General features: G+C 47.2%; 1 protein-coding gene across 4 annotated transcripts; it reads right to left on the reverse strand.

Annotated features, from left to right (window-relative positions):
• Positions 1–89: 89 nt before the first annotated feature.
• map3k13 (mitogen-activated protein kinase kinase kinase 13) lies at positions 90–24,077 on the reverse strand. 4 transcript variants are annotated; one of them, XM_078091166.1, is made up of 14 exons: positions 23,971–24,077; positions 9,536–10,257; positions 8,507–8,690; positions 8,224–8,415; positions 6,633–6,791; positions 6,382–6,540; positions 6,119–6,227; positions 5,795–5,904; positions 5,473–5,589; positions 5,001–5,144; positions 3,991–4,741; positions 3,826–3,896; positions 3,272–3,563; positions 90–3,169 (listed from the first exon to the last, which is right to left on the reverse strand). In XM_078091166.1, exons 2-14 carry the CDS (start codon positions 10,179–10,181, stop codon positions 3,068–3,070), a joined length of 3,036 nt encoding a protein of 1,011 aa, XP_077947292.1. In that variant the 5' UTR covers positions 10,182–10,257; positions 23,971–24,077; the 3' UTR covers positions 90–3,067. The 4 variants fall into 4 exon arrangements, with proteins under 4 accessions (XP_077947292.1, XP_040057646.2, XP_077947293.1 ...); XM_040201712.2 differs by lacking the exon at positions 23,971–24,077 and adding an exon at positions 16,280–17,277; XM_078091167.1 differs by lacking the exon at positions 23,971–24,077 and adding an exon at positions 17,099–17,201.
• Positions 24,078–24,555: the final 478 nt, after the last annotated feature.

Genomic DNA, 24,555 nt, shown 5'->3' on the forward strand with positions numbered 1-24,555 from the left:
ATGTACTGTGGACGTATGTGAAACAGGCAAGAATAAACTATGAATAAATGGATCTGTAAATGAGAACAGAAGAGGTGGACCACAGCGAGTTGGGTACAGTACATCAGCATTTATTCCATGCAGTTGTTTGCTCTGATTTTATTCTCCCAGATACCAAATGCACTGTACACTGGATTATACAGGAAACTGACAGGATTGGTTGATCGTAATGCCATTCGACAGGAAAGGGAGTTAGAGATGAGAGTAACAAAAAAAAAACATGTTTGAAACATTGGACGAGGCAACATGATGTCTACAGTTGGAAACAATTCCACCAAAATCCAGAAGTCTGGCATTTGGGTTAAAATTAAAACAGAGATGGATCTCTGCAGAAGTGCAGAAATCAGCATCACACATGCCTCCAGCCGTAAGGTCTTATTTACTCTGGTGCAACAGCTTTTGGTTGTACTGGTGATTCCTTATAGCCTTTGTAGAGAAACACATTTTAAAAAAACCTTAGGAATGCTTGACATTGGTAACTTAAGTCTGTCAAATCAGTACACCGTGATCTAAATGGTCCCCTGCTGAGTCACAAAGAAACAAAATGATGCCGATGCCTTGTCCTCCCATACAAATACTGTCCTCTCCCCTGTTCATTGTGCTTCCTTTTGATAATACTTCCCAAGAGGAATCATGGATCGTGACATTTCTTAAGCTGCCTGAAACCTAACCAGTCATTCGTAATAAATTAATTCAATAATCACGTAGGCCAGCTACAAAAAAAACAAGAAATCAATATTAAATTAAAACTTTACAACAAATCACACTTCACAGGGTATATGACAGAAAGACAATGCTATTAACAGCTTGGTCTGATTACCCAGTTATTACAATACACTAGGTTATTTCACACAAACGTAAACGGAGGGAGGAGGTGGAAGGAGGCTCGAGGAAAGCAGCAGCTGCGTTCTGTATCAGGTGTGATTATTTCCAAAGCTTTCAAGCAAAAGGTAATTGATCCATTAGTTCAGTTTTAGATCCACCTTGTGCTGCTCATGCACCCTCCTGCAGTGCCCAATACTGACGCGATACAGATGATTTCCTGCTCATTTTCAACTAGACGTTATAGGGAAAAACAGATCACATTAACAGATGATAGACGCCGATATACAGGAGTAACATACACTGAGATGAGGTTGTTGAAAACCAAGAGCGTCTTTATTGCTCTGTGGCCTCGTCTCTGGCTTTTATTCCTAACTCAGAATCTCAGCCGCCGGGGAACATGTAAGCGGACGATGTGACATCATTGTTGTTAAATTCAACCTTGGCTGACTATTATTCAACCGCACGATCTGGTGGATGACTAACACTCATAGGGATAAATATAAAGCTCTCAGCGGTGCAGTATCCCCTTTCAAAGACAACAAGAAAAATTATGGTTATATTGCTGGGTCTTTTAGGATTTGGATTTCCAGATAAATTACCTTGGCAGGAATAAAATGTAAAATGGTTGATATATTGCTCATACTTCCAATCAGTGACATAAAACCTGAGCATCAAACACCTCCAAAGGCCAATTAATGAACATTTAGAATATAGCATTTATAACAAGCTGCTAAACACTTGCTGCTCACCGACAGCCACCGCTCACTGTTTTGTGTCTAGCCAGCTAGACGCCGCAGATCCCGAGCAAGGAACTTCTTTCTCACCTGAGCGCCAACCTGCATATTGCAGTTTTATTCACAAGACCACAAACAATTATTTTTATTTTTGGACATCGTGTATCAGCCAGTACAGATGACACTGCTGGAAAATGGAAATGATGGTGGTTTCAAGAAAATGGGGTACTGCACCTTGACGCTCTACGTCTCGACATAAGATTAATGTCAGTTACAGCAACACAGGGTTGAACATCGAGGCTGTCTGTAAGACTCGTTTTATATTCCTGTATGGTCCATACTAGTTGGTCCAGTCCAGTTTCTCAGACCTGGAACAATCCTGAGATGAGACCCGAAACTGACGATGAATGGAAAGGAAAGGGCCGTTTTCTCACAGACGCCCAACACACACACACACACACACACACACACACACACACACACACACACGCACAACTCCCTCAACAACTCCGGTCTTCACATCTGATTGGTGATGACAATGACGTTGCCGTGTCTGGGAGAAGGATGAGCAGAGGAAAAGTCTCTTTTTTTCCCGGTGTTTTTGTATCTTGTTTTAGTTGTCAGTCCTCGTCTCCGTTGCTCTGCCAACTCGTCCGCTTCATGCAGTCTTCTGGCAGCGTTTGCATTTTGCAATCTGCGCCGGCATGCTTTGACAGTTCAGCGGGGATCCTGACGACCGACTAGACACGCGTTGGGTTTTTATTCATTTATTTAGAAAGGAAGAGTGTCCGGTTGCGAGGCAAGTTGCTCATGCTGGTGTTCAAACTGTATTGAAAAGCGATCGTTCCCCACTCTCCAATGGGGGGGAGCGGAGGGATCAGAGGGGTGGAGGTGGGGTAACAGGAATCTGTCCTGTAAACTCATGATGAAATTATTTTAGTAAAAGGGGGGGTGGGGGGGTTCCTTGTGGGTTTCAGTCTAAAACAATGAGATGCTGGCAGCAATGATCGAAAGGCTTGTAGTGACACTTCTCGTCTGCGTCAGTCACCTGAAAAAACGAATATCACAGCGATATAAATCACACCTCATCTCATCATCCTTCGCATCATCGTCGTCCTCACAACACACGATTGCTCAGTTTAAAAAGGTTTTTTTCCTTTTCTCTGAATGATCAGAGACGTTTCAGATTTTGAAACGCAGACAAAAATAAATTATGAATGTTCCACGATCTACTGTACATTATCATTCAAAAGGGAATCCCTGCCATGTGTTGCCTGGATGCTGTGCAAGAGAGGATGGGAAATGAGGGATCACGGAGGGAAGCGTGGTTCTGGGAGAGATTGCGTGGAGGGGTTTGCTATAAGGAGCTTTGTATACGATGTCGTCCTCTTATTGCTGGGTTTTCTGCAAGGCTGAGTGGGACACGATGGCCTCCAGGCAAAAACTGAACGCAGCCCTGTGGTTGGGTTTCACCAGGAGGAAGGGGCCCCGACTTTGTTGTTTCTGATGGTGGCATCGGAGCACTCCGCCTCCGACGTATCGCCGTCTGAATCCCCAAACTGCAGTGGATTCTGAGAGAAAAATGAGAGCGAAAAGACCTACTCAGAATCTGCTCCATAACATCGAGCGCATTATTTCATCGTGACCAGCGCGGCTGAGATTAAGGCGAGTACCTCGTAGCTGTGTTCGTCGGAGCACAGTTTCCCCAGAGAGATCTGGGTCTTCACCCTGCGCACCGCGCACTCCTTGTCGGAGAGGCCGTCTGACTGGGTGGAGATGTCGATGGGGATTTCCGGCGTGTGAGACAGCAGCTCGTCCAGATGTTCCTCCTGACTGGCGCTCAGCCTCTCCAGGGGCCCGCTGTGGGAGTGGTCACTGGTGTTTCCCTCCTCTCCGTCAGACACCGACAGGTTCTCCGAGCTGAAGGTGGAGTAGGACTGGAAGCTGCTCATACAGCGATGAGGTCTGTGAGGGGGCAGAGGAAGGGGTGATAGTGTTATAGTGTTAGAGCGCAGGTAGGCACAAAGTGGCAAACCTTAAAGATTAAAAGCTTTCTGGAAACGGCAAATCATTGATTTCGCCCTGCAGCTCCACTTTTTCCTAAGCTCCTCCTACCAAAAGACAACAGGTCTGACGGCTTCTGTAGTAGCAGTCCTATGAGAACTAGAGTCCGCTTTTCATTTCCGCCTTGTGGGCCAATGCAACTGCGGAAGAAGACGTATTTTACCTTTGTCTCCTCGGAAACTCCACTTCACTATCCACCTCCCCCTCTTCCTCTTCAGATGACTCGTCGCCACCCTGCAAGAGAAGCAATTACAGCGGTTATTAAATCATCTCTCACAGTTTTACGAACACAAACCCATGCAGAAAAACTAAAACCGGCTTTGCCCACCTTCCTGAGGGGCCTGAGAGTGCGGGGCAGTGCAGTGAGCAGGGTGTGAGCGCGCTGGGGCGCCTGTTGTTCTTGTGGCTGAGCCTTCTTTGCGGCCTCTCCGTCCGAGGCTGCATCTTTGCCCGGAGCCCCGAGAGAAGACGCAGTGCCTTCCTGGGTGTTGAGTAGGGAGTAGTGGGGCAACTCCGGATGGCTTGACGCGGGTGGGGTCTCCTGGCAGTGTAGGCAGCCAGGGAAGGGGTGAGCCTGGCAGCAGGGACACAAAGTGCCAGCGCCGGCACCGGGAACCGGGTCGGGGCTGGCGGGCGACGTGCGCAGTCGCGTGTCCGCATCCACAGCGGTGGAAATGAGGTCGGGGCTGGGTTCAGAAACGCGTCGCTGGAGGTGGTCCGTCTGAGGGCTACGCAGCGGAGCGGCGGGGCCGAAGTAGCGCAGGTTGTTGGCACAGTTTACGACGGCCTGCTCCCGGCCCTTTAAGGGGAGGAACGGCGCCTCGGTCTGCGGGTGGTGGTGGTGTTGGTGGAGGAGAAACGGCTGCTCCTGGAGGGACTGGGTGTCTTCCAATGCCGCGGCGAGAGGCCTCAGCAGCCCGGAGAACTCGCCGTGGCTTCCTTTGCTGTTGGCCCGGCGGTGGCGCGGCTTGCTGCGGTGGCGGGCCTTTCCGGGAGGCGTGGAGAGCTTGGGGCTGGCCGATAGAGGGGAGGGGAGTGGGTCGAGGCTGGGGATGCCATCGGAACGAAGCAGGTCCGGTCTGAAATAAATTCATTTGAGAACATTAACACAATGTAACCGAATCGATTCATAACACTTATATCCAATGCCTTTTAATGACACATCTGGCTCTACCAGAGCATCTAGTAATTCATAATACTTTACTGAGAATTGTCTCTAATTTAATGGATATTAATCATCTGGACAAACCTGCTAATCCACGCTAATGGGTACGTGGCAGCTGAAACATCAAATCAAAACCTTTTCATTTGGAATTAGCTGTTTGTTATGCTTCAGACCTTTTAGTGGGGGGCATCCCTGGTTTGTGGGACATGCTTCCTTTCTTCTTGATGAGCTTCTCTACAGCGTTGGTCCTGACAATGGGTCTGACGAGGTGTCGCTTGTAGGTCCCTGGATATTTCTTCTCCACGGTTTGCTCTCGCCTGCAGGGATGGCAGAATTATTAAGGAGTCATATGACAGGGAACAAATTATTCACATAGGACTCTACAGAGGGTTGTGATTTCATTACTCTGAACTTTAATAGACAGAAATCAGGTAAAGTGTAAAAGACATAAAACAATAACTTCTTGTCCTGTTCTTCTTACTAGCTGAATATACAGTCAGTTGTCTTACTAGCCAATATAATCATTTCAAATATAAAAACGATTGAAAATGCCTGTCATGAAGAGGAAATGCTAGTTTACACACTAGAGCAGGTCGGTGGTGAAGCAAGCTGATGACTGTTGTGATAAAGGAGTTATTTACGTACTTCATTAGGTCCTTCTCTCGGACCTCCAGCTGCAGCATGATGGCACTGAGCTCCATGTAGAGGTTGTTGGCTCTCTCCAGTTTCCTCTCATAGTGCTCCCGGATGTCCAGAGCGTGCCTGAGAGATTGAGAAATGCAGACAAATATACATTTCTGACAACTTCTGGTTTGGTTTGGAAATTATACAATTAACTGAAAGAAATCGATACATTTACAAGTAATTAAACTGATGGTAAATCACATTAATAGGTCTAAATCAGGAAACGCTACGGATGGCTGTGATCTCTTTCTGTTTATATCTGTTTGTGCGTGTTCTTACACACCTGAGTTCATCCCGCCTGCGTCGAATCAGCTCCTCGTCCAGCCTGTGGATACAGGTGCCTTCACTTTTGATCTTCTCAAAATGTTTCTTCACTTCCTCTCTCCATTCTGACTGTAGTGTTGGAACAATGAAAATAAAGTTGCCATTTCACTCTCAAAACACAAAAGACATCAAAAGAATGGTATTATCTAAGAGAAGTAAATAGTGTCAAAGGCTTGCGAACTCCACTCAATGTGGATGCATAATTAAAGTCATCTTAAAAGTGTACGGAGCTCTGTGACTCACACCAAGCAGACATGCTGCGTTTTGCAGTAGCAGTGCTGACCTGAGACTTGAAGTAGGTCTCCTGAGGAGCTCCTAAGACATCAGCAGAGGCGATGTCGAGGTGTAGGAGGATCTGACGAAATGAAGGCCTATTCCTGGGCTTGCTCTGCCTGCAGTCGGCACGTGACAGAGAAAGATATGATTCAATGAGAATCCGGTGTGGTGCATTGAGTCAAACCATTTCAACAAAATAAATGCTAATAGTTGTGCTAATAGTTGTGCTGCACCAAGATGGCACAGACATTACGTCGGATCAGCACCCACCATGTTTGTTTCATGAGGATTTTGAAGCCGTCCGGGCAGGTCGAGGGGACCGGGAGGTGAAGACTGTTGCTGCCAACACCCCAAATGATGGCCGAGGAGTCCACATCTTTGTAGGGAATCTCTCCGGTGAGAAGTTCCCACAACACAACTCCAAATGACCTTCAACCAGAGAATGTAAGTCAGTTCTCACTACAGACGTATAAACAAATGGCTCTTGATATATTACACATAAATACTAAGACAGTACTCACCAGATGTCTACTTTTTCAGACACGGGCTCGTTTCTTATGACTTCCGGGGCCATCCAGGCCACTGTACCCGCAAAGGACATCTTTGTACTTTTGTCACTGAGCTCTTTGGACGTTCCAAAGTCGGAGATTTTCACGGTGTCGTTGGAGGTGACCAAAACACTACAAACAGACACAAACAGAATACACACAGACTTGTTAGCCATGTCCAACCGTGTGATTAAGAGGCCCAAGTCAATTCTATAGCAGCCCAATAATCATCTATATCAAAAAACTGGTTCACCCTTTCACATTTTAGCGTCAGACCAACATTAATCCATGTCCGATGACTTACTGTATTTACCGTATAAGGCGGACCTTCAATGAATGACGTATTTTAGAACATTTTTCAGAAATGGGGCGCTCCGGATTATAAAGCGCATAATACTGCAGTCAAACGTTTGACGTCGGGGCGGGAGGATGGGGGGGATGTGGAGATGTGGGGAGACGGTGCTTTCAGGGTCCGACCGATGCTGCGAGGTGCATCCGCTCCGGCCGCCCCCCTCGCCATCCACGCCTTAGATCTTCGGCTGTTCTCCAGCCGCGCCGCCTGCCAAGGGCCCTTTTTAGAATAACTTATTTTCCCCGTTAAGATGCTTCAGCTACTGTAAAAAAAAAGGGCACCGTCTCTCGCTCTTTAATCCCAGTATCTCATCAGCTTTGTTTCTCCGACGCGCCCTTAAAGAAGCTCCCTATCTCACGCGCTTGAGCGCCCGCTCAGCATCTCGCCGTCGTAGACCGAGCTTTGGCATGTTTGGCAGAGCGCCTTGAGTGCCGTGTACAACCAGTATGGATCAACCGATTAACCAATTGATCCATATGTATATATAAGGCGCTCCGGATTATAAGGCGCACTGCCGTTTTTTGAGAAAATTAAAGGCTTTTGAGTGCGCCTTACAGTGCGGAAAATACGGTAATCATTCAAAACAATTGATTGTGGTAAAAAACAGTTACATAAGCACATTTCTGCATTTGAACCACCCCCCCCCCCCCCATTAGCTGAATGAGACTGACCTTCCCAGCACATTCAGCCCGCTACCATCCTGCTGACTGATACAGTGTTTGCCGCTGCAGCAGCGTGCTGCTATTGATTAGAGAAACAAAGAGGGCTACAGAGAGCCGAGGAGGAGACTGCAGGAGCGGGTTAAGACCGGCCGCTGTCTTACGCCGAGGCGACTATAGCTTTTAAAGTCTGACAACGGCATTCGAGTTAATGTCAAACGTCTCAGAGCTGAAGGAGGAATTGTTGTTGCAGCTGTGGGCAAAGACATCTTAAGGAAGGCTGCTCTGACCATCGTAACCATGGCAGAGACACACCAAGAAGCAGACTACTCATTTGAGGATCAGGAGGAGATATACAATTGGCCTCACACATACTGAAGCATGTTTATTTTATTTAGCTGTCGTCTATTCAATCCAATTGTAAAGGAGACTCTTGCGTAATGTACTTTAGTTGAATACACAGCAGTGACAGTAAAACAGCCCCAATAATCAAGACTGCAGGGAGAATCTAAGAAATGATGCGATATTCTTACAATAACACGAGGAAACTCACTTGGGAGACTTGAGATCCCTGTGGATGATCTTGTGCAGGTGAAGGTAGTTCATGCCGCTGGCGATGCCTGTGGCCCAGTCCACCAGCATCCTGGGAGTCACTTTCCTCCCCGCCCTCAGCACCTCGTACAGCTGGCCCTGCGCACAGTACTCCATGATGATGCAGTAACAAGGCGCCTGGGTGCACACCCCCCTAAAATGGACAAAACACACATTTAACAACCCGCAGATCTTGATGTTGACAAACTTGTTTTTTAAAAGTGTGCAAATGCATTTGGACTTACTTGAAGCTGATGATATTGGGATGCTTGAGTTTTCGCAGGGGTTTAATGTCCGTCTCCTTCTGCTCACGCACCTTCTTGATGGCCACCTCCTCAGAGCGGAACTTTCCCAAGAAGACGGCTCCCTGTGCACCGCTGCCCAACCACTGCAACTCAGAGATCTCCTCGAATGGAACCTCCCACGTGTCTGGAAACAAAAAGGTTACAGCTCGTCAAGATTAAGGCTAAAGATGGAGGCTTCTGGAATTGTACGCAATCGTCTAATTCTTTATAGGTTTAGCATCGATTTTGTCCATCAATATTCTTAGCTCTTTAAAGAAATAGTTCAGCATTTTTAGAAATAAGCTTAGCCGCAGAGTTGGATGAGTAGATTTGTGTACATAAATACATTATGTGCTATGTATAGATGTTATAGAGCGACCTAGAGGCAGCCTGAGGCACTTTCGGTGTGTGTGTGTGTGTGTGTTTGAGAAGGCCGAGAACATAGAGAGGAGGAGATGGACTATTGTATACAATGTTATTAATAACTTACTTGGAATGCTGCTTTGTCATTTCCCTCATATATTTGAACGTGATCATTTACACAACTTGATGCCTCAAGCTATTTGGTACCAGCAGAGCTAAAGCCAATGACCTTCAACAACCTTTACCTTGGTTATATATTCTCTACAAAAACTGTGACGACAAAAAGGAATGAAAATGGAATTCAATATGTTGATCTATTCCTTTAAAAAAAAAAAAATCTATCTTGAGGAAAAACACTTTTAAAATAACATGGGCCTCTACATGCGGGCATTAGCTGACCAACAACAGCACCCGGGCCGTTGTGTCGGACTGTAACTCGATCCTGGAGCCCTGCAGCAAGGTGAGTCTACCCGAACTATGACCTCAATTCAACCAGGCAGCTGTACAGCTTCAACGACAGCGGTAATGTGATGAGCCAGAGGTTGGGTATTTTAAATTCTTTGAACAGAAATTAGTTTAACCAGAGTGCGTTGCCTCTAAAAAGTAAGATAAGAAGCCAGAACTGACCTTGCTGCTGGAGCTTGTATTCAGTCGAGTACGTCTTCCCGATGATGTTCCACACGGGCCGAAGGCAACCGAACAGCCCCTCTAAGAAGCCACCCGACCCGGGCCCCGCCCTCTGGAAGTGCAGCTTGATGTCGTCGGGGTGGTGGTGGTGATGGTGGTGATGGTGGTTGTTCTGCTTCCCTTCTCCACTGTGGTCCACGGGACAATCGCCCTCCCCCGTCTGCTCCTCCATCCCGCTGCCGCACCCGCCGTGCTCACAGGAGGCCGGCGATCCCGCTTCCTCCTGCTCGTGCTCCTGCAGCTGCAGCACGCTGTTGTCAAAGTGCCTGCCCTCGCTCCGCGTCGAGTCCACACTCAAGGCTACGTTTGGGGGACTTATACCCCCCAGCGCCGAGTCCTCGTCCTGGCCGGGCGTCCGCGCGGGGACGGGCAGGTGTAACGGCGGCGCGAGGTCTGTGATGATCTGAGGCGGCGAGCTGGACGGAGGGGCCTGAGGAGGCGGAGGTTGGGGGTCGGGCGAGTTTGACTTCTTCACGGTGTCCACAGCCCCGGAGAGCTTGAGCTCCTCCTTCAGCTTGCCCACCAGCAGACTGGGGCAGGAAGTCCACGAGAGCACCTCTGGGGAGCTACCCATGGTGTCGTGCATGTGCACGGGACACCCGGAGATAACGAGTGGGGAGCGTACTAACGCACGGGTTGGTCTTCGGAATGTTTAATATCACCTACGGGGCGGGGGGGGGGACATGGACACAGAACAAAAAAAGAGAGACAGGTTACGTTTAATAAAGTCCATGCGTTGAATCCATTTGGAATATTGTAGATACATGAGACACAACGATAACAGGATTGTAACTGTTGCCACGGGGCCCTTTTACTTTGTCAAAGAGAAAGGAAATCCTCTCATTTCCTCTCATGGATCTGGGATTGCGAGAGCTTTCATTACCGATGATTATTTTTAACTATGGAGCGCAAACACTGCAGGGTGGAGGAGGTTAGAAATGATCAGCTTTAAACTAGAGCATAAGACAGACTTTGTGAATGAAGGCATTGCGGAGTAGATTTGAATAATGATATTCTGGGAAATTTCCGGGAAATAGTTGGTCTAAACTAATCACACACACACACACACACACACACACGTTCTCAGTGCAGCAGGAGGAGTATAGCAGAGATTAAAAGCCCTGCTGTGTATCAGGACCGCTGAGAGCTAAACATCTGGCACGCACAGCCCATTCTCACCGCCTAACCAGCAGAGCAACAACCTGGTTTCGACACACGTGTTTGAAATCATATCCAAAATGGATGTCTACAATTGGCCAAATTGAGATATATACAAGAAATTATCAAGAAATATAAAACTTCATTTCCATAAATTAAAGCTGCAATTTGATTTATGACTTTTATGACTTTATGTCAGCAAAGTCCCTCAGATAAAAAACAACAACACCCCCTCGCAAATAGAACACAACACCTTAAAGAATAAACAAAGAGGAAACCTGATCGTCTCAATTCAACGTCCACCAATTACTTTTAACTTAATTATTAAGTGAAACTCACAGGCTTCAGTAGCAAAATGCTAGTTTTCATCACGCGACTTAATGTCTCACCTGGACACAGTTTGTTTTTTTCAGCTACTCATGTTCATGCGTGAATATCTTGTGCTTTGAAAAGGTAACTTGTGAACTAAAAGGCAATGCTTTCTACTACAGACGTAGTTAAGAAAACTACACCTGTCGATCAACCAAAGCCGACGTGGTTAATCCACCTCAGCATTTAGCCTGGTTATGACGATGTTGAAGAAAACTGCTTTGTTTCTCTTCCGCCGGGTCTTCCAGCGTTTATTGTCGTTCACGGTGTCTTTTTCAACATTTCCGCTGGGAGTCAGAAATCATCAAGTCCTCCACATCGGGACGTTCATTTGTTGCAACCGCAACATACAGTGTGTTTTCAAACAAACAGATTGCCGATAATCCCCAATCTCACCGAGCTCGTTTACGCAATCTTGTCAAGGGAAAAAAAAGTGTGCCGATTACTTTCTAAAAAACTAAAACTATAAAAAAAAAAGACTTGCCCTTAGAAATCTAATCTATTTTGAAATCAGTGAAGGGCGCAGAGTGGGGGAGACAGCGGGAGGCCGTCCAGTGTGTACAGTCGGGAACGGGAGATCAAAGTCCAGGAGGGAGGACACAGGAAGCGGGGAGTTGTCTCTGTGGTACGTGGAGGTTTGTCTGATGGGGGAAACTGAAACACGTCACGTTTACCTTCAGGCTCGGATACCGCAGGATTTCTCTGAAGCAAGTAGCTTTGCTGCAGAAACGCTGCGTGCATTCATGTCAGAGCCAAACACGTTGGCGTCGGATGATGCATTTCTTGTTCTTACTTTATCGGACACCAAATATAAAAAACAGAAGATGGGGGGAAAGAGGAGATGAGAGTGAAACAAACAATGTGCCTCCAGGCTGATGTCCATGCAAATGCATGCACTGTATCTGTTTGTTTCTACTTGAAGGAGGGGGGGTGTAACCTGAGCGCTGTGAGAGCGTCGCGGCTGCCAGAAGCTCATCTATAATGCAGGCCGGTCTCTAAGCACGTTGCTGAGAGTGCAGGGGAAGGAAAGAATCCTCTCTCAGGTATCCAATAAATCCGCCTCTTCCTCAGCAGAGGCAATCGAGCCGGGCGACTCGAGGCCCAGCGCTGAAATTCCACCCCGCGGAAGATCCTCTGAGCTGTGCCTCTGACACCGGCGGACGCGGTTGGGCGCGTTCAGGCGCGCAGCGACCCCGACAACACGACGGAGACTGACGAAATGATGAGTTCAGGCCACGTTTGGACAGAAAGAAAGATTATAATAACTCCATACTCTTCTCTGCTCACTCGGAGCGCTCTTTCTCCCCCGTTAATCTCTAATGGAGATCTCAATGTACATATAATCCCATGAATAATGTCTGGGCCTCGTCAAGAAAGGGCCCGCGGTTTCATTTACACGGTCAATATTTACAGAACTTTCCGAAATGGGTTGTGACTGGGCAAAAAGGACGCGCTGACCGCCACCCCCCCGGGCGTTGAACTTTAATTTGGCATAAAGTACACAATGCTTCAGTAAAGTACACAATGCCAATGCTCAGCAGAAAGAATAAAGAGGGGGAGGGAGAGAGAGAGAGAGAGAGAGAGAGAGAAATTATCAAGGGCTGATCCTTTAATCCCTCTACAGAGCTGTACAAACACAGACCCTATTCACCCCTCCATCTATCCTCTAAACACTCCCTTTCATTCTCATGCCCCTCTAAACACAACCTAAATCCAACGACCAACGGCACGATGCATCACGACAAACACGTCTTCAGCACACGAGAGCACTTGTGGATGTGGAGCCGCGTTGGCAGATAAAGACCTCGCTGATGTCGTTACTCTTCATACTTTATGAGTGTGTGTGTGTGTGTGTGTGTGTGTGTGTGTGTGCGCGGCAGCTGGTGATGCAGGAGGATCAGGTTCTGAGACCACATATGCTCACACAGACACAGACACACACCAGGGGCGTGTCCGGCCGGATCCATTAATCCCAATACTCCAGCAATCCTCTGGGGAGAGGACTTCGGCACTCTGCAAACACCGACATGCTTGTTTAGTTTGTGCGTATTCTACTTTCTCCCTCTGCGGTACATCAACGCAGCAACAAACAGACCTTTAACACAGCAGCAGCAGCCTGGTCTGCTTCTCCATCACTCCTGCTCCTCATTAAGGGAAGCCCTGCCGGGCCCCCACAGAGGGGGGGAGCCACCTTCAGGGGACAGCTGCGCCACCAACAAAGAACCGATTTGGCCGCCGTACCACCTCATCGTTCACACATTACCATGTCAACACAGCATCCGCCCCGACCTTCTGCCACCAGCCACACTCCCTCTATTCCAACACGGGTTTGGAATAACGACACTCTTTATAAAGTGAGGTTGTGCGAAAAACAAGCTGGATTGTATCTTGCTCAACCGTAACAGGTTCTTCCCCTCCTGAGCGCCTCTGATGACCAATAACAGGGAACGGCTTAGAGAAATAAAAAATGACACCGGACAAGGCAAGAGGCTCTTACCATCGGCAGCTCTGGCGTCTCCACAGTCTGGACTACTCGTGACCGTCTTGTTGTTCTGGGTCACAGTTGAGCAGCTGAACTCTGGTATTTGTACTAGTTTCCCTCGCCGGTGCAGACTATGGACTTTCATGGCCCGCCACGGTCGCGTGAGTACACAGCGTTATCGCAGTCACAAGTCAGCATTTCTTTGTCAGCGGAGGCACACAGAATTTAGAACATATTTAGCAACAACCCCCCCCCCAAAACATCGAATCCAGAGGCCTCGGAAACATGACCGCGGCGACACAGCCACCCAGTTCTGATTTGATTGTCGGGATGTGGGCCGATGTCTAAATTAGCTTTCCCCGGCTACCACGGCCACCAGTCCTGCCAGAGGGGATTGGGCAGCCTAACGTGGGTGAAAGTAATCCGCTGGTAATGTCACAGCGGCGGAGCGGGCGAATAAATAAATTCTGGCACAGCTTTCAGGCATCTGCAGTCAGAGGGCTGACGTCCCCCCCCACCCCCCAATCTCTCCTTCATTATCTGATTCCATCTGGCGACTCACCTGAGCTGACTTTTATGACCTGCCGAGGGCTGGAGACACGGACCGCGGAGCAATAAAGCCTGCCGACCTGCCTGCTCGGGTTTGACTGGTTTTGCTGGGCAAATAGGAAGAAGGTCAAAGCCGGCCGAGGTCACAGGGAGCGTGTCGGGTGGGCTCAGCTCAGCAAAAACAACAAAACGTTCAAGAAAACACTGCACTTCACAGGGTTAACATGGCTGTGAATCATTAGTACTCCACACACACATAATTTGTTCCTCAAATTGCCTCAGCCAGTACCCGTCAGAACTGGAGAAAATAAATAACTGAAGGACGGCGTGTGACGCGCGCTGTCCCTCCGGCTTCACTCAGCCACTGCAACCAGGACGCACAGCCTCCCAGAATAAACTTCAACTACCACGTACTCGCTTTGGATGAACTCACAGCGCTTGAGTATCTTCTGAGTGAAGCAGACTCTCTCTCGCTCCCAGCAAAAGATTAACGATAGAGCTTTAAAGAGCTGCTAACCAGCTCCATTCTGGAGATGATGAATGCAGGCCGACAGGAAGGGACGGTGGAGGGAGAGAGGAGCGTAGGGGGATGTAGAAGGAGGAGAAGCAGATTAGCCAGGCATCGGGAAGGGAGGAGATAGCGAGGAGAAAATGTTGTTGCTGGACAACAGAAACGGACACAAAGAGAAACAGCTTTTCTGCCGCCACCGTGGACGCTTGCGGCGTGACGCTCTACTGACCACGACGGGGAAAAAAAAAAAAGACTCCCAGAGCGACAACAAAGGACACAAGAGGAGCCGGCTCCGTGTGAACTGGGCCTGTCTGCCCCCACGGCCCGGGAAACAGCAGCGCGCGCACACACACATAGAACAACATAGGCAAACACACACACACACATACACACACACACACACACACACACACTCAACACTGCACACCAGAGCAGCTGCTGCCACAACAATCCCCCTTGTGCTCCTTTAATAAGGACGGCCGGCCTGCACCGCCAAAAAGGGAGAAAGACACACACACACACACACACTAAAGTGACACAACAGACAAACACTCATCGCGCAGGAGACCGGCTGTGGCGGACGCCATTTTAATGGTCGCCGTACGAAAATACACACAAAAGCTACCAGAGCAGAAAAAAATGGGGCACGTCAGATATAGCGAGAAGTGGGTGTTACACCACATCTCCCTTTCTTCTGCCTCCACCCACAGCACACAGGCAGGGAATCAATACACATCAGTGCCTTCTCCTGCAACTTTTCTGTGTTTTTTATATTTTATACGTGTAAGACACTCCAGAAGTACAATCCAGATGGCAAACACGCAGCCATTATTCCCCGTGTGGAGACTGGATGGACAGCGGACTCTGCCCTCCTCCTCCTCCTCCTCTTCCTCCTCCTCCCCCTCCTCCTCCTCCTCCTCCTCTCCACTGAAGCCCGGCTGCTCATCCTGTGCAGTTACATAAACATGTGTAGTGGCAGAGGACAGAGGTGGGCATGCACACAGCTGTCCTGCTGCCAGGCAGGGCTAAATAAACAGTGATGAATACGCAGTTTGGGTGGTGGGGGGTCAACTACGGTGAAGCAGGTGGGGGGGAAGACGGGCAAATAAGACGGGCAAAGACAAAACCTGGAGAGTGGGCGTGATTTGTTGACGACACACATGGAAAAGCCCGCGGATGTTGCGCAACACACGCGTGTCCCAGAGAGTTCGCTCTCTCTGACCACCAGCGTTTTTTATGCCCCGGGGGGGGCGGGGGGCATCGTCTGACCCCTCCACCTCCCACCCGCCCTTCAGAGGGCAGAGAGACGTCCTGCATCAAAAAGAAGCAGCAGTAGCAGCATCGCCGCTGAGCCCAAAATAGCTGCCGCACGCACCGACGCACGACCGCTCGGCCACACTCCTGCAGCGCTGCCGCTGAACAAACACGGACACCGCTGATCCACGTACAGTACAAACAGCGCGCACACGCACACGCACACACACACACACACACACACACACACACACGCACGCACACACGTCATAAACAAAATACAAAGATAAATGTGCAAGCAAAGGAACCTGCACACATTTCCACTGAGATGTACAGCAAACGGCATCAGCAGGTTACTCACAGCAGACCGGGCTCAGATTCATGGTCCTCGCTCAGCTCTGAGGCGGCGATGGAGAAAAAACAGAAGAAGGAATTTTTGGGGGGATTTTTTTTTTTTAAGCCAGGTGGAGAGAGGATGAACCGGCGGTGAAGACGGAGCAAAGCAAACGGCCAGAAGAGCGTGGAGAGAGAGAGAGACGGAGATCAACGGGCATTCCTCTAACTCCTGCAGCACCGGGGAAGTGAGTGGGCGGCTGAAGACCCGCTCACGTCACACTTTTCATGAATGGAGCCGTCTGACGCAGGGAGGACGCGCGGCCCGGAGAGCCGAGGAGGGGCGGAGCCTTCCGCACGCACTCCAGAGAGAGAGAGAGAGAGCGAGAGCGAGAGGAGGAGTAAAGGGAGATGGAGAGGAGAGGAGAAGAAAAAAGGAAGAGGGGGTGGAGAGGGGGGAGTATTTCAGAGCGGCACCAGCTGGGAACAGCAGGTTAGGCTGCGGCGGCGTCTCTGTAAGTAGGACAGACGGCTTCTGCACAAGAGAAAATCCCTTTGTACCGAAAACAAAAATATATCAGCAATCAGTTCTCTCCATTCCAGTCGGTTTACAATCCCACATGTGACTGCACCGCGTGTCCGTTATTACAGCACGTTGGTTCGACTTTGATTCCTTCAGTCCTCTCAACCTGTGGTGAGACAAACTCTGGACGGGTGGTCGTCGGGTTATTAGCATTAAACAAGCGTAAGTGCCTGGCACAGTTTTCTGCTTTCTCTCCGTAAGTCTGAACTTTTCGATGAGCACGTACAAATAACCTGCAGCAAGACCTGCACTTCTGGCACTGACCCGTCGGGTGGCCTCCGAGCTTCTCACAGCGGTGACTTCAGATGAAGGGAGGTGGTGAGTCCGTAGAGACGGTATGTGAGGACAGTGATGGAAAAATAGATCTACCAGAGAGGGTATTTCACTGGGGGGGGGGTTGCCTGTGGATGAAAGGAAAAAAGGCTCGGGGAACAGATGCCCCACCCTCCCCCTTCTATCCTCTCAAACCTCTGGGGATGATAAAGAGAGGAAGGGAGCAGCCGGAACGTAATCATGCACCCGGGGGGCGGAGGGGCGGGGGGGTAAAGTGGAGTAGCTTTGTCCACTCTGCGTCCTCAGGCAACGCCCCCGCAGGGCTGCCGGGGGAGGAGGGCCGGTATCCCGGGGTGAGGCTAAAGGGGGGGGGGGACTTCTGCGCTCCTGCAAACACCACAAAAACACAGCAGGCCTCACTTCTGGTTAAATAATGGCGAAGAGAGGTGGAGATGGCGCTGCATATCAGTGGAAGCACGGAGCTAAAATACCTGAACTGTTCGTTCTGAGAGAAGGCCGCTCGGCTGAGAGGCTGAAGCTCCAAAAGGTCGGCAGGTCACAGGCCTGCGGGCTCAGGAGGGACGAGTTATGAGAAAAACAAAACAACGCTTGAGGCGTTCTTGATAAAAAAAATAAAAGGTGAATAAAACGGTTCCATCACAAAAGGGCATCTCCGTACATGAGCAGTGGACAAGGACAAGGACATACTTTTGTTGTTGTTACTTTATTTGTAGCGTTAAATCCACACTAGCTACTTAGCCTGAAGCTAAAGAGGCCTTCCAGTGTTTACAATATTTACCAAATTAAAAAAATTGACCCAACACACAACATAAAACTACTTTCTTTCAGAATCGTATCCAAACCCAAAGTCACCCAAAGTCACAGCAATCTGAGCTTTGATCTTAAATTGCATTTCCTCAATCAACAGACTGCTCAGACATCCGTCTTAAACAAAAATAGATTTCTTTTTCAGTCAACTAGGAAATTGGGACATGTTGGTGAAGTAAGTCTGACTCCATTCGGAGCAAAGTGCACTAATAACGCAACATTAAAAGCTTGGAAACAACAATACAAAAATGCAAACTAAAACTGAAGAGCTCTGTATGGCTCTTCGAAAGATGCAAAAAATACAAGAAATTAAATGATTATGTTTACAATAAAAAAATAAAACAAAAAAAGTAACAAGTCCTCTGTTTTTTTCTTAAAATCTAATGAAAATATGTGCTGATGATCAAAATCAGTTTACCGGGTTTAAGGTGTTATGGGTTGTGATATGACTCAGGATAACGTGTATGTGTATCCCAATAAGACATGTTGTCTTCTCCTGCTTCTAAAGGCTGCATTACAGTAAAATGATGTAATTGGCAAACTTACTGGACTGTCATTTATTTGCCTTCTTCCATTTAGTCATTGAATTCACATTACTGTGAATTATTTATCAAAACTCCCAATGTGCTATCGATTTGGCCAAAGCACCAATATCCTCCTAATCTCCATATCGAGGCATCCGGTCTGAAATATTGTGATGTATGTGATTTCTTCCCAGCGCGCGTGTTTGGCCTTTGTGCACGGACGATCGGCCGGTCGGTGCCCCGCGTGCCCGCGGCTCCCCTCCGAGCCCGACGGGGCTGTAAACCACACGGTCACACACACTCATTACTATTTCACCGGCAGCGGAACAACAGCACTGACAGCTCCTGTGTCCTCCGCATTAATAAGAGAAACCGCAGCATCGCAGCTTACAGGAGGTTTACCTTTACAATCTGCCATCGCACGCTGCGCAGCCAGGTGTAGACAATATGTGCCACTCTCACACTCACACGCGCACACACACTCCATAACAAATATGTAATCAAGTCTTCCATGGAGGTCTTCTCAGTCTTACGGTAACGCTTGCAGGTATGTGCCTGCCATGAAATTATTTTAAAAGCATTTTTAAGAAATCATTTATCAGTTTGGGTACTTAACAATTTGCTTAAAGTCGTTTGCTTGTTTGATCAGAAAACCTTTAAATCTAAAACAATAGAATCGCTGTAAAGTTCCTGAATAACTGCTTCTGCTTCACTTGATGGAAGTTAGCGGATCAGAGTGCTTTTTAAGGGAAGACTGTCCCAATAGTTAGTATACTGGCTCATGATAGAATATCATGATGCCGCTGTTGCTGATCTCTGGAGTCTGTGTTGAACTGTTGTGTTGACACAACAATGTCACCACAAACACAGAAAGGTTGTTCTTGTGTGCATTGCGCACACATTGCACATTTTGTTCAAGAGTCCATTTGGTTGTGTTGCTTTATGCAAAAAGATTATTTATTGAATAGAGAATTTGTTTGCTTAGTTTCACATTCCACTTCAATATCTAAATATCTTGTTATAGTGGAGCAGGCCTATCGAAAGGTTCTGAAAAAGTACTGAACCAGCAAGTGTTAAACTTGGAAATAGTGTGTGCAATTAAACTTTCAGTAAAGGTCTCTGCGGGCCAATATGATTGGCTCAGTGTCTGCTGTCGGCATGGCAACAGTTCAATCAAACAGAGGTTCACCTTTCAATCTCTGTTCCCTTCCAGGCAGCAGGTCAGTGATCGGATCATTAAGATAATCATTACCTGTTCAGGCACAGCGAAATGCACCCGTAGAAACACGCAGAACTTCACTGCCTGTTTTACTGTCAAACTTTAAGTAGGTTTACTTCGTATTAGATCATAAGTCAAGATAAGAATCATACTTTGCTTTTTCATAACATATATAGTGAACTTTGATGTATTTCCTTTAGTTGAGAAATGACTCCAATAAACTCTCTCCTTCATTTAGAGAACTTGAAATAAGTCAGATTCTTATTTTGACTATTAGACCTCCGAGCATCATGTTTACACACACGTCCAAAAGCTGTCCCAGCTAGCATACGAGCAAACACATTGACGAGAATAGGACGGATTTCAGGTTATAATGACCTTGACCTTTGACCGTCAAAATGACCTTTGGCCCTTAATGTGTTGACTTCATGCAGGGGGGACGAACCCGTTTGGCCAACATGGATGATAGAAATAGATAATGCTCGCAAGATTAATGCTCCCCCCCCCCCAACGCACGGTGCTCGTGGGGAAATGATCTGCAAGTAACGGTCAATCCCTTTTATTCACATATTACTGTGCAGACAGCGGTCGGAGATACTGCCAACCACACAACCAGACACCACACGCGTACGCACACTGGGCCAGTGTGACTTGTGCGCTGCTCCACTCGTGTGTGTTAATTCGCTCCCCATGAGGCGCTGCAGGCTGTGGTAATTATAGAAGCTCGGCTAGCAGACTCATCACAAGAGAGAAGTACATTTAAAGCCACGTGCAGCTGCGCGAATACAGTACGTGCACACAAACTAAAAGCACACGCACGCACACGACCAAAACAATGTAGATGTTTGTATAGAAATTAATCATTGATGTAAGCTGCATTTTAATCAAACTTTTCCACATAATATTGGTGTTTTTCCATGATACAAATAATGCATAATTCTTTCCTCATAACCAGCGTGTAGCCACGAGACAAGAAACCACCACCTAAATTCCTCCACCGCTCCTCCGGGAAGTGAAGCTTGCATAATATTAGCTGCAAAGCCAAGGCCCACTAAGGGTGAAACAGCGCTTAGCCAATGAAACCTCACAGTGGAAATATTTTAATGCCCCATCCCAAATACAATGACACATTGGACTGTTGTTTGTTTGTTTCCAGAAGGAGCCGACAAAACGGATGGGGGGGGGGGGGGGGGGGGGGTCACCGGGAGATGGAGTAGATGCCTGTATACTTTCTTAAAGAAAGCTGAAGCTGGGTTTATGGGCGTTAGGTGGTCCGATGCAGACGTGAGGCCCGGTGGGACAAGCTGCGGGCCGTGGAGAGCTTCAAGGAGCGGCGCTCGGACGACGGCGTTACAGAAATGTCACTCAGAAGGAGGAGGAGGCCAGAGGCAGCATGGGAGGAGGGAGAAGAAGGGGGGGGGGGGGGGCAGGACATTCATGTTATCGACTCAACATTTGTTCTTTGAATTTTTCCACTCAACTGCTTTTCAAAGGCTGTGCTACAAGCTGCGCAGCGCACGGGCCCATGTCACGTCTATTTTTAAAGCGTTCACTGTAAACCCCCTTTTCTTTTATCATTCTGACACTTTTGTTGTATAATTCATTTGTTATTTCATTTGTTCAGTGGGGTGGAGGAATGCTGCCTAATGCTTTTGTCAATAGAACAAATGTGTGAAAAATGCCTTATAGCCATCTTCCACAATCCATGTGAAAGCAATAAAAAAAAGCAGCAATTAATGGCTCCAGAGCTTGTTACGGTGAATTAAAGTGCACGTGGTGCCCTGTGTGCCACGCTGTGGGTCGCACCGTCTAATGGTGACTTGAAAATTGCATTTGAAGGAAAACATTGAGCAACACTGAGCCCACAACAGACATTATGGGTTGAAGGTTGAATTTTCTAAAATCAATACAAAGAAAGACTCTGTTTCAATGTACAAAGACATCAATAAATTGAGTTAACACGACAAACGAGAGTCTGCACTTCCTTCTTGTTGGCTGCTGGACTGTCAATCAATCTTTAAATAGTTTATCTTAACTAAATCTCTTGCGTCGGCCAACGTTGGCAATTTGACCACTAGTTGTTTTTTGCTGTTACGATCACCTGATTTCGTCCAACGTCGCTCGCTTCGCTTCCCATATCAACATTTTCATGGGAATTCTCTCGTTTTACAAACTTTCTGCACAGCTGTCAAACCCACTGCTGCAGCCGGGGGGAAATCACACGCACCGCCTTCCCTTTCATTCTTTTTCCACATTTGTAATACTAGCTTTAAATTTGCATGGCTGTGGGATCCAACGATTGTGCAAAATGGTCAGAAAAATGGCAGCCAGGCGATTGTGTCATAATTGCAGACAGAGTAGCAAATGCAGACAAGAGGAAACTCCCTCAGAAACCTTTCAAATACAACAGTACTTTCCTCACGTTACAGCCATCCCGGTTGTACTGTAACAATTGATCCTCATCAGGGGCAGCACAGCTGTGATGACGCGTAAGAACCTCACTTCTTAGTTATGGCTTCATCTCACGAAACACAGCGGTGGGCTTACTCCTTAAGCCTGATGGGACGCGGCACCGACCGAGTCGCTGCTGTGAGAGTGCGACCCGAAACAAACAGGAGCCGAGCCTCTGGGGGCGGGATTAAAGAGCTCAGACCAGCTGCAAGGCCATGCTGCTGCTGCTGCCGCCGCCGCTTCACATGTCCATTACATAAAGACAGCTTCCCATCTCCACGCCTGCATCAGGACCACCTCCTCCTCCTCCTCTGCTTCGGATGCTCGGCTCAGTGTGGCCCCCGGCAGCCCAGATGTGCGGGAACTTTTGACACCAGGACAAACGTTGTGTCGTCGGGGTGACCCGCTTCCTCGACATGAGGGGGTTTGAGGGTTAAACCACTAAAAGTAAACGGGTTCATTGGCTTCCACGTATTCTTAAGCATACACGGAATTTGCCTCCGGGTTCCACTTTGTTCTCTGCATACTTTAATATAATACTTATACAACAAATAAACGAGAAATAAATAAAATGTGAAAAATTAGAACAAAAAAAGGATGCAAGTATCGACATGCGTTGACTGTACAGAAAAATAAATAAATGTACCCAAAAAATATTTAATTATTTTATATATATATATATATATATAATATTTAATTATTTTATATATATATATATATATATATATATATATATATATATGATAATTCAATATTTTTGTCATTCTCAACAAATCCAGAAGAAGAAAAAAAAAACTCGTCATTCAAATCATTCAATCCTCGCCTCGGGTCAAAAATAATTTCATATTTTAAGTCAACATGGACACAAAGACAACAGAAACTCAACAAAAAGGCTCATTCATTTTTTAAAACAGTGTCATTTTTTCACTTTTTCTAAAAAAGGCAACCAAAGTGCGTTTTGCAGGTCACAATTTTTAGTTGCAGGTGAATACACAATTTGTTTGTTAGTATTCCTCCTAGTTTTGTTGGGAATTGGATGGTGTGAACTGAGCGAAGGTCAACTCCAATGCCCGTGTTTATGGTAACAAAGGGAACCCGGTTCTATCATGAGATTGAATGTCAATGCTCTCCCTGTATAAAAAGAGTCCAAACGCCTCATAAACACATAGTTTGAGTTTAAAGGGCAATCATTCGACTATAACGGGATCACTGTTTCTGTAATAGCGTTTTATCTGTTGAAGGGTTCATAACTACTTGCTTATGACTTGGATCGGTTTCAGGAATTCATGAAGACTAATTTCTGCTTTGCCGTATACTGAGAGGTCTGTGTAATATTCAAACTGTCCCATCCAGGATCTTTTTTTATTGTTATTACCTTCGGTTTGGCCACTACTTCACTAAGAAGACAACCACTTCTTGACCACTCACTATAATTTAGCCTCCACTCCTGCACAAGCAAACAGCAGCCTGTAATTTCCTGCTTCTCCCGGTTAAAACTCACTAGGAAAAGAGTTAATATTCAGAGAGATGTTCCACTCCGTTGCGTAATCTGAAGCATAAAAAACACCTCGACACATTTGATGCTTAAAGCAGAAAATGTGTATCAGTCAAACTGTTTGCGGCTTCTTTCTTTAGTTGACGTCACAGGTGTCGAGTTGGTGACGGAAAGCGATCAGAAGTCGAGTGAAGAGTCGCATTTTTTTTAACTCTCTCGATGTTGTTATTTTTACCGTAGCCACACCGGCCAAACACGATCACCACGTGACCAAACCAACCCGTCTGATGTCGCCGTGACAACGTCACGTCACTTGATACAATTAATACAAAATACAGCGTATTACCGTTAAGCTCCGTTGGATCTCTCAGAGATGTCCACCCGCTGTCTCCCCATGTCTCTCTCTCTCTCGCTCTCTCTCTCTCCATGTGAGTATCGTTCGATCCAATAGCGTGCTCTTGTGAAACTTCCACGTCACTTCCGGGTACTCTGTGGCCGGTGCACCTGTAAACCTCTCACGCTAGTCGAAGATCGTGTATTAGAGAAATAGAAGTCCGTTTATTTAATTTTTTAGTTTGTAAGAAGAACGTGTACAAAATAAGGGAGTCATATCACCAAAAAACGTTGTTTTCTTCCATCCCACCCGGAAGTTTCGATAATTGAGGTTGATTCAAGGTACCCTGGCTTTTATATGCATTTTCTGCTACTTCTGCTTCACACGTCTTCTTCACTATAGTGAAATGTATACATTTCAGAAGAAAATATTGTATTTTTTACTTTTGACTTCGAGTCACAGAGGTTAAAATGATTACATAAAAGCACAATTATTATTCCAATTATGTGTGTATTATGTGTGCGTTCTGTTCAGCGGACCAAATTCACAATACGATTTTAAAGGTTATGAGTTGTGTCCAAAGAATAACACAAAGAA

This window comes from Gasterosteus aculeatus, chromosome 16, assembly GCF_964276395.1.
Source record: "Gasterosteus aculeatus chromosome 16, fGasAcu3.hap1.1, whole genome shotgun sequence".
NCBI classification, from domain to species: domain Eukaryota; kingdom Metazoa; phylum Chordata; class Actinopteri; order Perciformes; family Gasterosteidae; genus Gasterosteus; species Gasterosteus aculeatus.